The sequence below is a fragment of the Branchiostoma floridae genome, chromosome 19 (assembly GCF_000003815.2).
Source record: "Branchiostoma floridae strain S238N-H82 chromosome 19, Bfl_VNyyK, whole genome shotgun sequence".
NCBI classification, from domain to species: Eukaryota; Metazoa; Chordata; class Leptocardii; order Amphioxiformes; family Branchiostomatidae; genus Branchiostoma; species Branchiostoma floridae.
In genome coordinates, this window is record NC_049997.1 from 10,169,584 (window position 1) to 10,185,374 (window position 15,791).

The following is a 15,791-nucleotide window of genomic DNA, read 5'->3' on the forward strand; positions in this document are numbered from 1 at the left end:
ATTCAATAGTGTAGCCCTTAAAATGTTATTACCAGTACTCCATCTGCCTAAGTACATATGCAAATTTACTCAACATTGGCTAAACTGAGGAGGGGTAGCTAGGAACATGTTCTAACTTTACCAGTGTGATGACGCAAGAGATTGTGACAAGCCAGCGCAGAACTGTATTAGATTTGTTCTTAAATCACTATTAATACATTGTACTATCGATGATGTGTTGAAGTAAGATTTAGTTCATACGTCTGCTTAGTTGTGAAACCTTTTGTGGACAACATTGGATTGAATATAGTACATTTCTATCTCAGCACGTAGAAATTCTAATCAAAACGTCTAGGTAGCTCCCATCCCTAGAATTTGGCAAGCTTGTTCAAGTTTACTTCATCAAGAATAGCAGGCCACCCACCTGGATGGACCTCTTTCAACACCTTTTCTGTGCTTAATGGTACCTGCTTGTAATGGTGTCATCTGTCAAGACCCTGTAGCAATCCTCATTTACTGCTTATCCTCAGATGACCTCTGTCATGAAACTGTGATAAAAATGTGTGTACCACATTTGATACAATCTCATTAACGATTGACAGGAACGATAATGAAATTTACGCTCTTTTAAACTTGCTATCACATATTTTATTGCCAATTTTGGTGATAAAGGAAGGATTGGCCCAATGCCATTGCCCTTAGATGACGTGGATACCAAACAAAAACCTTGTGTGTTGCTGTGTTTATTGTAAACATTGCTATTATACTGTGTTCATGACAGTGTCCTTATATTACACATCAATGTGTTTATATGTTTTTAAAGGCAGTTTAGTCCTGATATGTCTTCATCAGTACCCTTTCGACCTATGTCTGTCAGCTGACATCTTTCTAAACCGTTTAAGTTGAACCTGTCCAGCTTGTGTTGTCATGGACCAATCATCTTCATCTAGTACTTGCCAAAGCCCTGCGAACCTTGACTGTTGCCATGATGTAATAGGCAGGTCTGTATCATGGGCTTAACAACCTGGCTGGGAGGTTAATTCAGTGTTTTTACCAGGATTTGTGTCTTGGTTGAGTTACGACAAGGATAAAAGTATATACGAAAGGATCTCTCAACTTATTTAGTTGTGGGTAGGCCTGGGCCTAAGTAAGAGAGAGGTTCTTGATGTTTGAAAAAGATCTGGAGCTGAACGCAGGATTATTTATGGCCATATACAGTATTGTGCATACTAGAAAGGCTATGGCAAAGTTTTATGATCTCACCATTGTTTTAGTTCAAGTGCTGTTACGTAATCCTCTCTGCATTTGATATTCTTAGTCATGTTGCAAGTCTATGTGAACTATTGGTGTCTTGACAGACAGTGCAAACTAGTATTTCTTTGGCAAAGTTTTATGGTTTTACCATGCAAATTCTTTAGTTCAAGTGCTTTTACATAAGCCTAGCTGCAGTATATTCTTAGTCATGTTGCAATGTCATGTTAGAATGTATGAAGAAATGATGTCTTGACAGATTGTGTAAACTGGTACTGCTTTAGCAGAGGTTTATGGTGTCACCTTGCAAATTGTTTCAGTTCAAGTGCTGCCTTGCAGCAGTATATTCTCCGTCATATTACAAGACTGTGCAAACTAATGGAGACTTGACGGACGTTTATGATCTCTCCACTCTATTTTTAGTTAAAGCAGGTACTGTGCAGTGTGTGATGTATTGTTTCTTGTCCATTGCAGGTACATGAGTGAAGGGGGAGCGTCCCTGTACAGCCGCAGGATGCAGGCAAAGTTTGCTGATGGCATGGCGGCTGTGAGGGAGTGCATGAAGCGGAGCCAGGTCCAGCTCCTTGACACAGACAGGTGAGACCCCCATGTTCTGTTCTGTGGTACGGTCCAAAGAATGTTCTGTTCTGTGGTATGGTCTAAAGAAAGAAAAATGTAGCTTTGGGTATGGATTTTTTAAACCCAAATCCCAACAGAACCTACTTCAGTAACTGTTATTTTGTGTATCTTATTACCTGCATGTCCATCCTCATCTCAACAAAGAGAATACTTTAAACTTATAAAGGCTAGGCGATAAACTTTGTTCACCTACCAGTCTATGTCTCGCTGAGTTATTCATTGAGACCTTACGGGCTCTCACTGAACATAGGACAAACTATGCTGCAAGCTTCTTGGGTAAAAGGGTATTACAGTCAAACCTGTACAATTGACCACCTCTACATATGGGCTGCCCAATAGGACCACATTTTGGTGGGATCATTGACATGTCTGTAGTAACCACCTGTCCACATAGACCAGATTTTATCAGTCCTTTGAATGGTCCTCTTAGGCAGGTTTGACTGTGCTTGCCAATGCAAAGACTATGCAGACTTTTCTGCCTTCTGCTAAGAAAACATTTCTGCATCTCAAGGGGTCAGAGAAGGGTCAAGTACCCAATTACCCCCTAAATTGTCTAAATTACACCGCCTAACCACAAAGTGTCTTCTGAATTACCCTCTTCTTAGACAAAGATTGCCGAACGATAACAATAGAAAGTGGTGCAGTCGGTGGCAACAACAGTGATTTAGTGCCTAATGGCCTAACAGGGGTTAGGACAATCAACATAACACACTCAGGTAACAAAACAGCTCACCTGACACTCAGGTGTTCTTATGTAAACTGTAAGATCATTGACAGCAGGTAGGTTTAGGGCATATCGTCCAAGATTTTGTACAGGTAAACTGGAGAAAATCTAGAATCAGGTTTTGCATTGAAATTACAGTTCCAGTTGAATGTGTACGCTAGCAGGTTAGAAGTATGTGTGTAAGATTCTTGACACCAGATAGGTTTGCTGACCATAAATGTAGGGCATATTGTCCAGGGGTTTGTGCAGGTAAACTTGAAAATGTAGTGTCACGTTTTGCATTAAGACTACAGTAGCACTTGTGTAAACTAACATGTCATATGATGTTAGAGAAAGGGTTTGAAGTCAGGATTGGTTTCCCCATGGTGACATAGACATATAAGTCCAAATTAGCTGACCTGGTGACCTGTAGGCTGTGACCCCAGTTATAATCAGATTATTTACACATCATGGTGTTTGGATCCCCAGAAAATTAGATTTCCTGGATTTCTGTCACTTAGGGCACCTAAGCTGAGGCTAGTAATATTTCATCGTTTGAGCAAAGATGTTATGTTTGAGTTTTGATATACAGAACACATATTTTTACAAAACTCTCTCCATATGATAGCCTTGTTTATATAATGTTATATACCTGGTCCAGAAAAACAGAAGTTTTGCTCAGAAGTCTGGATGAAAAAAAAAAAAAATTGAAAAATGGTGACATTCTGCTCTGCCATCTTTATCACATAATGGATCTAATTGGTTTCACTAGTGATCAATTAGATATTGTTCAGATAAAGAATCGGTCTCGCTGTTTTATCGCATAGGAGACCAGTGATACAGCTAAAAATGTAAAGATTGAGGCCGAGAATTTGTCATGAAATTTTGGTTATCCCGCATTGTACTTTGTGACGTGTCTGCAGTTCCAGTTCAGCTTACTAGGGGGAGTGCCTAACACATTCAGAGAGTGGCCCAATTCTTACTTTGAAGAAAATGATGAGTGAGGAATAGGCTTCTGTCAACTGCCACAGTACTATATAATAGCTTGATTCCACAGTTTCCTAAGTTGAAAATAGAGTCAACAGGAAAACACATGGACAATTGGCCATCTGTTTTAGACAGCTCATGTCACATTTCTTCTGCAAAGCTATCTCACATCAAATTTCCAATTATTGAACTGAATTTAGCAATTTTGTGTAGCCCATTGCGGCTAACTGCCTCCTGTGGTATCTCTGACATTTATCAGCGCTCGAGACATTTTATTGAGCCTTCAACGGCTTCCGGACGCCAAGCAATAATCCATGGGTAATGTGATGTCGTCCAATTATTGGAAAATTTATTTAGGGCCGCTTAGAACTCTTCTAGCGTCACCTGGTGCCCTGGGTAAAGTGACGGCGTTGTTCCTGTTTCGGTCGATTTGTGGCGTCTCAAAGTGATAGTCGGAACATCCGCTAGTTTTACGTCCGCCGTTCGTAATCTTGCAAAGATGGAGAGATTTATCAGTTGGGGTACGGAATTGTGCCGGGTGAAGGAACTACTAGAGGGGGTGTCGCAATCGGTAGAGTCCTTCTTCGCTCCCCAATCAGACATAAGGTAAGGCTGCTAGAGTAACTGTTTCTTGGTGGTCTGCAGAGAAAGGTTGCTGAAGTGTTTGAGTAGCCTGTCATCTTATAAAACTGTACCAAAGGATGATTCTAAGTTATCTGTATTACAATGGTTGCATTATCTTGTGCAATTGGCTAAAGTACAGAAGGGTTAGAGTGACAGAGGTACTGTTATTTTTTTAGCCTGATTTAATCGCGGAGTTTGCGTTACACAGACTATTATTGTTTTAAGTCTGAATTTTTGCTAAATTTCGTAGAAAAGTTTACCGATATTTGATTGATCTTGTTTCCTCTGCTTAACAGCTCTAATCCTTACTTGAATGCTGTCTCTGAAAATGATCCATTTTCAGTAACTTCAAAGGCTGTGGTGCTAAATGGTATAAAGTAAAAGTTATTAGAATGAAGAGACTTATTTGGTAGACATAGACTAAGCCTATAGTGAAAGCTGATGTTGCCAGTGGTTTTGTAAAGGTTTATTGTAAAAATTTATTCTAAGAAACTGTTACAGTAGTGTAATAACTGATGTGCATGGAGACGTATCCCAGCCCACAACAACATTTATGGCTGGCCCCTATGATCTCCCCTATAATCACATTGGCTGTGCTTGTAATGTCCTGGGCCCGTAATTGATCCTATGGCAAGCAGTTTGGTTACTTTGGTGATTGGACATCACCTCCCTGACCTGATGGGCACATTGCTAGATTGAATCGTGAATGGAAATCGGTGTCAATGTACTCCTGAAGTTTTTCACAAGATTCCTTGAGAAAGAACTTGATGGAAGTTGACCTACTTGTCAATTTCTTGTCTGATTAAGATGTAAATTTGTCAAGTTTTACCTGTAACTATTAGAAATTAACGTACAATACATTTAAACTAAAGGTAGCAGAGGAGTCATACAAGATGTTTACAGTCAAACCTGTATTAGGGGCCACCTCTACAGAGGGGCCACCTGTCCATAGTGGCCACTTTTTGTCGGTCCCTTGGGTACTTTATCTACAAGTTGCCACCTCTATAGAGAGGCCACCTGTCTATAGTGGCCAAATTTGTCCGGTCCCTTGAGTGGCCGCTATAGACAGGTTTGACTGTATGTCATACATGTTTTTGAAAATCTTTTTTTTTGCTGTTTCATGGTGACATTTAGATCATAAATTTGTAAGGGACCGTACGGCATTTAGCGAGGGGGGAGGGCCGGTCGCCAGGGGGGGGAGGGCCAAGCAAAAAAATATTTTGCCAGGGGGAGGGCCTAGCAATTTTTTTTTTACTTTGGGGGAGGGCCAAGAAAAAAAAAATAGCTTGGTCTGCCAGCAAAATATGTCCCTTAAAATTCAAGAAACGGCGTTTCAGAGGGTCAAGATTTCAAAATTTTTCTGGACCTCTGCAAGGGATCGCCCGAGGTTGGCGCTCGGGATACAGTGAAAATGCGAAAGGGAGGGGGCGGGGCTTATGCATGACGCCCTCGAAAACCTTCTTCACGCACAGAAATGTTATTAAACTCTAGATTAGTCTGCCAGCAAAATTTACCCCTGTCTTATTGCCCTCAAAATGTAAGAAATGGCGTTTCAGAGCTCGAGGGTAAATATTTGCAAATTTCCCTGGATCCCTTTTGACGTGACCGGCCTCGCGCCTTTGATGACCGACATCGTGATAAATGTGTTTGGGGGGGATTTAATTTTGTATTTCTAAATTGAAATGCTATTAAAGTTAGCTTGTTTGTCAGCAAAGATCTCCTCAAACTGAAGGAAATGGCTTTTAAGAGGGTCGAGATTTCAAAATTCTCCCGGACCTACCTTGCGATTCTTCGTGCCTTTGGCGCCGAACATGGTGTTCGGAACGTCGTTCTCAAAAACTTGAAACCCTCGTATTTTTTTTTTTTTCATAGAAATGTCATCTAACCAGCAAATTTTCCCATAAAAAAGCAATGCAGGAAATCGTGGCAAAAAAAGCGTGGCATTTCTAAAAGATCTCCTGCAAGTCTGCGGTCTCACGCCCGCCGGCGGCTAGAGAGAGGCGACCGGTCTTACCCCGCCGTGGGAAAATCAGCGTCACGCGTCGGCGCCCCCCTCCCCACTACAGTTTTGGAAGTCGAATCGTGCTGTCGTTTTGGTTTTCATTTTTTCCCCCGATTTACCGTAAGTTATTACCACCACAGAACCAAGAAAAAGTCCAAAATATATGTATAAAATAATAGTTTCCGTCAAGCCGCTCAGGCCCGCGCCCGCGAGCTTGCAATACGTAAATTTAGGGAGCGGGGCGCGCGCCGCTTCGTGGCGCAAATCTACTAGAAATCCAGGTACAAATGCTTTTTAGGTGTTGTTTTAATATCAAAACAATGAAATAGCTTCTATAAAGCAAATATTTATGCCTCTATGAAGCAGATATTTATCCCTCTATTTAGCAGATATTTTGAGCCATTCTGTTTTCATTTTTTTACTAGGGGTGAGAGATCTGCTTCTCGATGAAAATCATGAAAAAGTATGACGCAAAGCACATTTCCAAATGCGGGAGCGCAGTGTTTTATTGGCGTCTTGAATATTTTTTTCAAAGTTGATAGGAGGGGGGAGGGCCAAGCAAAAATATTTTGTCTTGGGGGGAGGGCCTAGCAAAAAAAATTTTACCTGGGGGGAGGGCCATGCAAAAATTTTTTGACCCGACCCTCTGGCGACCGGCCCTCCCCCCTCACTAAACGCCGTACGGTCCCTAACATCGTGAAGATCTCTGCCTATATGACTTATTTATAATTCTGCGGCAACATACTTTTCCCTCCTACCTTGAAAGAAAACCAGCAAAAGTAAATGAATTTACAGTATTTTCTTTGTCGGCCCAATATTTTAGGCAAGGTCAGAATTGTTTATACCTAAGACTAATCTAAATGTGTAGAAAATATAAAATATATTAAAGAATAGTAACAAATGAGAAATATCAACAGTCTATTGGTAGTGTAAGTAATTGAGCAAATATATGAGGCATAGAATGTTAAGGCTAACTATTGTATAACCTTGAGTCGTGTTACAACAATAGTATCAAACATTAGTGAACACTCAGTGTGATGTATAGCAGTGGTGTATTGAATGTCATTTCCACCCTCCGAAGCACTGAAGGTGTTAATTTGGGTGACGAGTTGGGCCGTCCTCCAGTACATTTGTTATCCCTGCGTATCGACACGTTAACTGGTGAAAATATGTGTCCTACATCAGGGCTCAAAATACCCCCTGCATATGCAGGTTAGTGCAGGTAAAATTGGAGCTGTGCAGGTATTTGTGACCTGCACCTAACCTGCACTGGTCCATGTACTGGGTTTTATACATAAATGTCCTATGACGTAGGTGTATGTGAATTGTTATTAGCTGCATTGACTGTTACCACCTATTACCAGGTATAAAAGAAAACATAGCAATGGTTCCTCAACAATTTTAGTATGATTCAGAGTGGTGCAGGTAAAATTTGTCTGGTGCAGGTAATTTTCAATGTGCCAGTGCAGGTATGCAGAAAAAAGTATTTCGAGCCCTGCGCTGTGTATCGACACGTTAACTGGTGAAAATATGTGTCCTACATAGTGATACATGGCGTGATACACTATATCGAGTGACGCTGGTTATGGAGGAAAGAGGTCACAGGACGACGTTTGATTAAAATGATTCGTCATGTGAGATGTAGTGATCCTGTGGTGGTATCTTTTTCCAATGTAGTGTCATGGTCTGTGCTGTGTTGGTAATTACTTATCATATTATATAATATGATGTTGTTTTTTCTTGCATACAGTTACATGTATGTTGAATGTTCTATGATAATGATGAAATGCTCAATTTGATAAGTCATTTTCAACCTAATAACCATTGCAAGTTAAGTTATGTAGTCTTTTAGGCTTGATGACATTACAGTATCAACATACCAATCAAGCAAGACCTGCAATCGTGGTATAGAATGCAAACTTTCATGTGAGTTTTTTCAAGGTTTAGAGTAAGAAGGTCATTACTAAGTTGCTAAATTGCTTTATCAGGAGATACATACAATAGCTTTAAAATTGCAGTACAAATTGATAGCTTTCATGGTTAAGAGTAAACAGGTCATTGCTGTGCTACATCAATATTGCTAGAAATTCATGTTTTTCTTGTTTTGTTCTACAGTATGGACGACAGCAGCTCTATAAGCAGTGGCATCAGCGACACGATCGGCGAAATCAGTACAGACGACATCAGCTCCATGGCGGAGACGCCCATCAGCGCTAAGAAGGTCGGTAACGGCCCCACCTACGACTTCCCCGCCGGGCAGACTCCCAAGGACACAGTCGATGGAAAGAAGAAGAAGCAGAAGGAGCCCGATTCAGAAAAGTCTTCCGCAAAAGGCGGGAGTAACAGTAACATCTGGAGGAAGTACTCACCGTCGGAGAGAGAGGCGCAGAAAAGCCTGAGCTCCAAACCCGCTGGAACAACCGGCGCTGTGAAGGAAGGCAGCAAATGGCAGAGGGGTAAGTCTGACATGACGGATTCGACGCGGAAGAGTGAAAACTCGGCAGCCATCAAGAACTCTGCCAGTGTGAGCGGTAGCCTTGCGGGGAGGTCTCCGTGGAGGAAAGATGCCCGCAGCGACACGCAGAGCCCAACCCCCAGCGTTAAAAGCAATGCAAGCAGTAGCGCCAGCTCGCCTAAGTCTCAGCGTGGAAGACTTGCTCGTCAGGATGACAGGGGAAAGAACTCGCCCAAGGGTCAAAGATCGGTGAAGAAGTCTTCTGACCCAACCCCCAGCCAGATCGCAGCACAGAAAGCGCAGGAGAGTAAAGCAGCAGCAGCCAAAGCTGCCGGTACGTCAAGTTTCGGGTTTCGTCGTCAAGCAACCGGTTCCACCAATAGCATGAGAGGCGCTCCGACGAAAACAACAGGGCGGGCAACGATGGTGCAACCGAAGCAAGGCAGCGAGGCGGCCACACCTCAGGATGATACAGCGAAGCCATCTATGCACCTTCGAGCGGGGATACCACGTCCCGGACGCTCTACTGGGCCGGCAGGCTCCACCCGTAGCATGAATCGCCTGAGTGGAAGCAGCACAGCTAGTACCGACTCCAGGGTGAGCTCAATGGCTCCATCCGTAGGGAATACAGCACAGAAAGCAGATCATCCAAGCAGTGCGTCCGAGAAAACTGACACCACGCCAGTTGGGGACCCAAGAGCGGCCATGTCGGATTCTGAAGTCAAGGACAAAGCAAAGTCAAAGCACCCTGACATCTCGTCGCCAACCCTGAAGAGAATATTCGGAATCCGGGGATCGAATTCCAAGCAGCAGCCGGTCACGACAGCGCAGAACATGAAGAATACTACAATCATTTCCAACCCACACGCTACCTTCGAGAGCCAAGCAAAGGCTAAGAGAGACTCTCCCGTGCATCAGGAGAAGCAACAGAAGGACGCGAACGCGCCTTCGTCAAGTGCCAACGACACGGAAGGGATGTGCACGGCAACGTACATCCCGGGAGTGCCGGGATTCCGCAACGACCATTACCGTTCTTCGTCCAGCGTCACCTCACAACATTCCAATGCGTCCAGCCCGTGGGCTCAATATGGCGGTGGCAAGGTGGGTTCGATGGGAAGCATGTCTCACGGTGGCAGCCATGAGTCTATAGATTCAACAACTAGCGCGAGCTCGCATTCGCGTGGCATTCATCGCTTCTCACGGGACGGCCTGAACGTCAGCCAAGGTGGAATCCCCTTGGGAAGGTCAAACAGTCTCCGTTCCACCGTCTCCGAACAGTGTTATGTCACGAATCCCCACCAGAGGTTCATGAACGAGGAAACTTCCGCGTGGCTTAGGTCAAACTCTTATAGCAATGTTGTGCCTGAAACGAGCGAGCCGTACGTCGCGGAAACCCCAACTTCTCCCATGTCGACTGCCAGTGCCGGATCCTCACGATTCACCTACCCCCTGACTGCAGTGGATCCTGCCACGATGACAAATTCACCGTCATCGATGAGCATGAGTAGGTTGAGTACGGTCTCGAGTCCGGGATACGCCGGCCCGTACCCGGGGGTCGGCCCACAGGGAAGGCTCCGAGATGGGCAAAGCTGCATTTCATTAGACGAAAGGAGGCGGAGAAAGAACAGCGATGCAGATGAAAGTAAGTACAATGTATCATTTGCCTTTCTAAAGATGTCTTCATCTTTTGAATGTTGATACCTCAAATTCACCAAAATGGAGCAAAGGTATATAAGTAAATAGAAGACATTTGAAAGAAGGGTAAATGTCCCTACATAGCGCATTATCATGGACAAAAAGTACAGTCAAACCTGCCCAAGACGACCACCCAGGGGACCGGGGAAAAGCGGTCGATTTGGACAGGTGGTCGCTGAGAAGAGTATCGACTCAAAACATGCCCGATGCAAAGTATAAATGGTTTCCGTTGTGTTAAATGGCAAATAGCATACGCACTGCACGCACGCAAAGAAGCGAGGTCAAATATAACACGAACACTGTAAATTGTAAATCTAACCCCAAGCTTTTATCGAGCTTTTATACGATGCAGTGTTTTAAAGTTCAATATTTGTACACTAACGTTTTAGACAGTAAGGGAACTTTGATGCTGTCAGTTACCATACAAGCCTTTATGCGTCGCTGCGTTCTTGATCGCCGTATCTGAAATAACTATGGTGCACCTTTCGAATTCGATGCCCTGTACATCCCGATAGCGTACTTACCCACGGGTGAATGTATAGTGCAGTTTGACAAAAGCACTCACACAGATCTTTCAAAGTATGAGGCTATATACGTTTCAGCATTCGTTCACTTTATAATGATATATAACTTCTATAACAACTAAATTCGCATTTTCTTGACAACGAAATTTCCTCCCATATTACAGTAGACTGCCCCATCGACCCACCCATTGACCGCCGCCATCTTTATTCTAAACATAACATCGTAATGGCAGTCAAAATTCGACGCAAACTGGCCGATTTCGGCACAAAATCGCGCTAGTTATCATCAAAAATCGATGAAAACCTCAATTTTGAAAATGATGCGGTCGTTATGGGTCCCAATTTGGGCCGGTCGCGGTCGCGTTGGCCAGGTGGTCGTTGAGAAAAGGTCGCTTAATGCTTACGTCAATGGGAAAAAAAAATCGGGACCGAGAAAAATCGGTCGAAATGGCCAGGTGGTCGCTGAGAAGAGGTGGTCGCTCGGGCAGGTTTGACTGTATTTTAAGACCTTTTACAGGCACTTGTACTTCACTTGATTAATTTGGATGAATATGATATCAAAGATGAATGGAGACAACTGAACACCTTGAGGTAGATATCGTGTGAAGCATTTTTGCAGTGGTCTTCATTCCACCTTGAATTGTTACAGCTGAGAGCATATATACTGAATGTACAAACTTCAAACCGGATAGTGAGTGTGTGTGTGAGTGTGCGTTCAATGGGGACTTCTACTGGAAGTTATCTGAACTGCAGCTGATACAGTGACAAGTAAATGTTAACATCGGTGTCCTTGATTTCCCCAGTGCATGGATCCAACCTGTCCCTGGTGTCAAGTTCATCTTCCATCTACTCCACGGTAAGGACTTGTGATTTCTCTGAAGTGTTGTTACTTGTACTGGAGCATTGTATGTTTGACAAATACTCATCTTTGTTCTGTCTAACCTATAGTTTATCATCTCTACTAAATACAACAAGTTTTGACTAATGCAAATCATGTCATGCTAACTTTATTTTACTACATGAGTAGAAAAAATCAGGAGAGGAAACTAGATTTGAATTGAACATCTTTTTAGTTGCTGTTTGATGGAACCTATCTGAATATATGGGTTCTCAAAGGTGGCAAGGATTTTTACTTACCTTTTGTGGCCCCATGTGACCATTCTTCTGGACGACAATGCTAGATGTGATCTTCGTGATGGTGTAAATGGCTTTGAGGATTGCATCTGTCCTCAATATTGAGCACTTGATATTGTCCTTCCCACTAACAAATGTTGAAATATTTTCAACAATCATGAAGAAGTTTTGTCCCAGCCAGTCTTTTCAGTTGTCCCTGTAGTTCCAATTAGTTGGTAACTGAAAGACTCTGAAGTTTTGCAAGTTGTTCAATCACTGTCTTAGGCCTAGGAAAAAAAATGTTGTGTTTCCTGTTTCCCTACCTACCCTAGAAAAACCTGCCGACCCTAGACTTTTTTGGGGGGTGGGCAGAGGAGTCACAGTTTCCAGTTAGAATTTTTATTCAGCCTGCTTCCTATGGAAGCAAAAACACTGCTTGTCCTATCTTATGAAGGATAAATGTATCTATTGTGCACAAAATTAAAGTTTGACATTAAAAGAGAAGTGTCCTCATGCACTTCAGTTTACTTTGTTCGACTGTATTGTAATATGTATCACTAGAGTTTTGGCCAGCCAAAAAAAAATTACAAGAAAAAAAAGAAGATAATCCCTACCTACCGACCCTAATTTTTTCAGGACTGAAACAGGAAACACAACATTTTTTTTCCTAGGCCTTATCCTAGCTTCCCCTTTATTTCCCATCATCGCTCCAGGCCTTATACCTGTATGTTTCCCCAGTCTTTTCTCCTCCTGTTTTGAAGTTTTGGCTGTTGATCAATCCAGTCTTATCCTAACTTCCCCCTTATTTCCCAACATCTCTCCAGGCCACGTAATTGTATGTTTCCCTATCTGTTCTTGTCCTGTTTACTCCAGCCAGAAAGTTGAAGTTTTGCCGATTTATCCTAGCCTCTTCTTCATTTCCCACCATTGCTAGCTGCAGGCCATGTACCTGTATCTTTCTCTACCTGCTGTCCTTCTGTTTACTACAACCAGAAAGTTGAAGTTTTGCCGATTTATCCTAGCCTCTTCTTCATTTCCCATCATTGCTGCCGGCCATGTACCTGTATCTTTCTCTATATATCTGCTCTCCTTCTGTTTACTCCAGCCAGAAAGTTGAAGTTTTGCCAGTTGTTCCCTCCCACAGGGTGTTGGGTCTGACCAGAAATACCAGAAGTCGTTTTCCACCTGCTCCTCTAACCTTGATCTTGAGACTTACTGCTGTGCAGAAGTCTTGGCTCCAACCTCTGAGTGCAGGCAATGAACTTTCTGAACAATGGGTTCCTATTGTTCTTTTTCTTTTGATCAGTTTTGTACTTCTGTGTACTGTTGTGCACAAACTAATCATGTCAGTAGTACTCCTCATCAACAAGAACTGAGAAATCATTCAACATCAAGACTTTCAACCAATCTTTTTGCAAAACAATTTTTATTTGCAAACTGATCTTTAGTTGCAAAACAAATCTGCTACATGTAGATGATTCACTGCCTAAATGCAGTATCTCGCTTAAAGGCTATAAAGGCTACTCTGGGAAATGATTTGCATACCATGTCATCTATTGACATTTTATATTCTTGGACCGGTACCTTTCTATACATCGTCTGATTGGCATTATACTTCTGACTGCTTTTTTGGACTGAAACCTCCACTTCTCATTAAGTCTTGTTGAGGTAAGGAACAAGCCAGTATTTTCGCACATATCACTCCTCTAAACTTTAAAGAATGTTGAGCTCCAGAATTTACCACACCCCGAGGATTATCTGATCTTACATGGGACTTGAACCCTTGACCTCTGATCCATCAGGAGTGTGGTAACAAGGCTCTCCTCTCTAGCTCCCCTTCCACCTGTTTAAAACTTTCAGGATCACTTTTTCTCTCCGATGACAAGAGAAAAACAGCTGCTCAGATTAAGCCAATAATCTAGTGGTTTGGACTGTCAGAGATCTAGCATTTCCTGATATATTTTCCTGTCTTGTCTGGTGAAATAAACTGAGTCACTGACAGAGGGAAAACAGCCCTAGTGACTCTCTGGTTTCTAAAAGTCCTTCCACAAAGACCCTCTGAATGTTGAGTCAATGATTAGAGCTGGTAAAAAACAAAGTTACTGTTATAAAGGTTTAAATTTTACCTTTTTCCATTGTGAAAACACCATGAACCTAATAGTGATGACAGTATAGCCATCTACTATTTTGTCTAAAGAAAATACCAGTGTCTCACTGAAAAGTTACTTTGGTTAGTTTGGCATACCATATTATCATTGGACACAAGTTCCTTGGTTTTCTTGGTACTAACTTGCTCGCAAGTAAACATGCTTTTCTAAAACTTATCGTCCATTTTCCCCATAGCACACATCTAAAATGTTGATTTCATGTTCCTACAGATTTTAAACTTAGAAAAAAAAGAGCCCGTTAACTGCTGACTACAAGCATAGATTAAGACGGGATTACATGATAACTCCCTTAATACTCCAAGAATGTTTAGCCTTTCCGGAGGGTGCAGGGTTAGCTAGGAGGAGCTTGGAGCTATGTTCAAAGATTGTCTGTTCAATCTCTTGCTGTAGGCTACTAATCTATCTTTTAACCTTAGCTTCTGCCCCTATTTGCACTTAAACAGAGGTGACAGGTTGAAACAATTGCAGAAGCAACATTTACCTCAATCTGGTTGTGGAAAATTGCAGGGCAAATGAAACCTGACATGTGCGTTGATGCAGAAAAGCAGTTGTTTATAACTGTTAGAAGTTGACGGGTTGAGAAATTGAGGTTTCAAACTTTGACATCATGATAACCATTTGGTTAGAAGCTGTGGTGTTTTGGGCCCTCCCCCTTACACTATCTTATCATTACCCTTGACAGTGACACCTGCTAAACACTGTTTTGAACTGATCTAACAGTTGGCTTGTCTACACCCCCACTTTCTTAAGTGTATCCAGTTTCTCTCTGGCTCCCGAAATTTATGATAAGAAGAGATTCTGTCAGATGATGAAAGTTTTCAGCAGGCTGCTTTTCAATGAGAAGCAGAAGCTAAGTCTGGATCAGGTCTTGTACAGGGCGATAGTGCAGGAACTGTGATAAGATATGCCTTTGAGACCTCTTATTTCTTAACTCACAGTCTTACAACTTTGATATCAGACATTTTTGTGAAGATACCAATTGCTCATAATCTCCCGCAAGTTTGAGGGTTCAAAGAGCATCTTGACATGCTAGATATCGAAGGTGTAACATGTTGAACGAAAACTTTTTTTGAGAGTTTCTTTTACACAAATGAGCTGTACTTCTGTAAAAGTTTTGTATGTTTTGTAAAGAAAGGGTTGCAAATTTCACTGAGTTCCTGAATGGATTTTTCTTGACATGCAAAATTGAGATGTTACAAGACATATTTAACTACGCTTATAAACTTGCCTCAACTCAGTAGATCTCTGAAAAACTGAGAAACTCTGCATGCGAACAAAGATTCTAAATAAAAGCAAAAGCACATACATTAGTACTCATGGAAAAATGTAGTCACTTTGTCCTGAAGGGCTGTGGAATTTACAAAGAGCTTATTGTGCAATCCAGTTGGCTGCATGACATATCTCTGTAGGCACCTTTCTCTTCTCCCAACTATTCAAGCTATGTGCCATTTTCTTTCACCACCGAAAGTGAAGTGGTCACTTGGGAGAAATGTCTGTCTTCTCCAGACAGTGGAAGACAGAAGTATTCCCTAAGTATGCCAGTTGAAGTCTTGTTTATTTTCCTGTTGGGGCTACATTCACGCATGGTGATCATTCAAGTACACCAAGACAGTATATACTAAAACAGACTTTTCCCAAAAAAATATGCATT

At 42.2% G+C, this 15,791-nt stretch overlaps 1 protein-coding gene across 23 annotated transcripts in view; it reads left to right on the forward strand.

The window, feature by feature from the left end:
- The window catches only part of LOC118406541 (neuron navigator 2-like), a 239,444-nt gene that overhangs the window by 164,884 nt on the left and 58,769 nt on the right, over nt 1–15,791 (forward strand). For all 23 annotated transcript variants that reach the window (XM_035806622.1, XM_035806623.1, XM_035806625.1 and 20 more), the window contains 3 exons: nt 1,705–1,827; nt 8,301–10,282; nt 11,663–11,715. In XM_035806622.1, the coding sequence (XP_035662515.1) occupies nt 1,705–1,827; nt 8,301–10,282; nt 11,663–11,715 (2,158 nt within the window). The remainder of the gene's footprint in view (nt 1–1,704; nt 1,828–8,300; nt 10,283–11,662; nt 11,716–15,791) is intronic.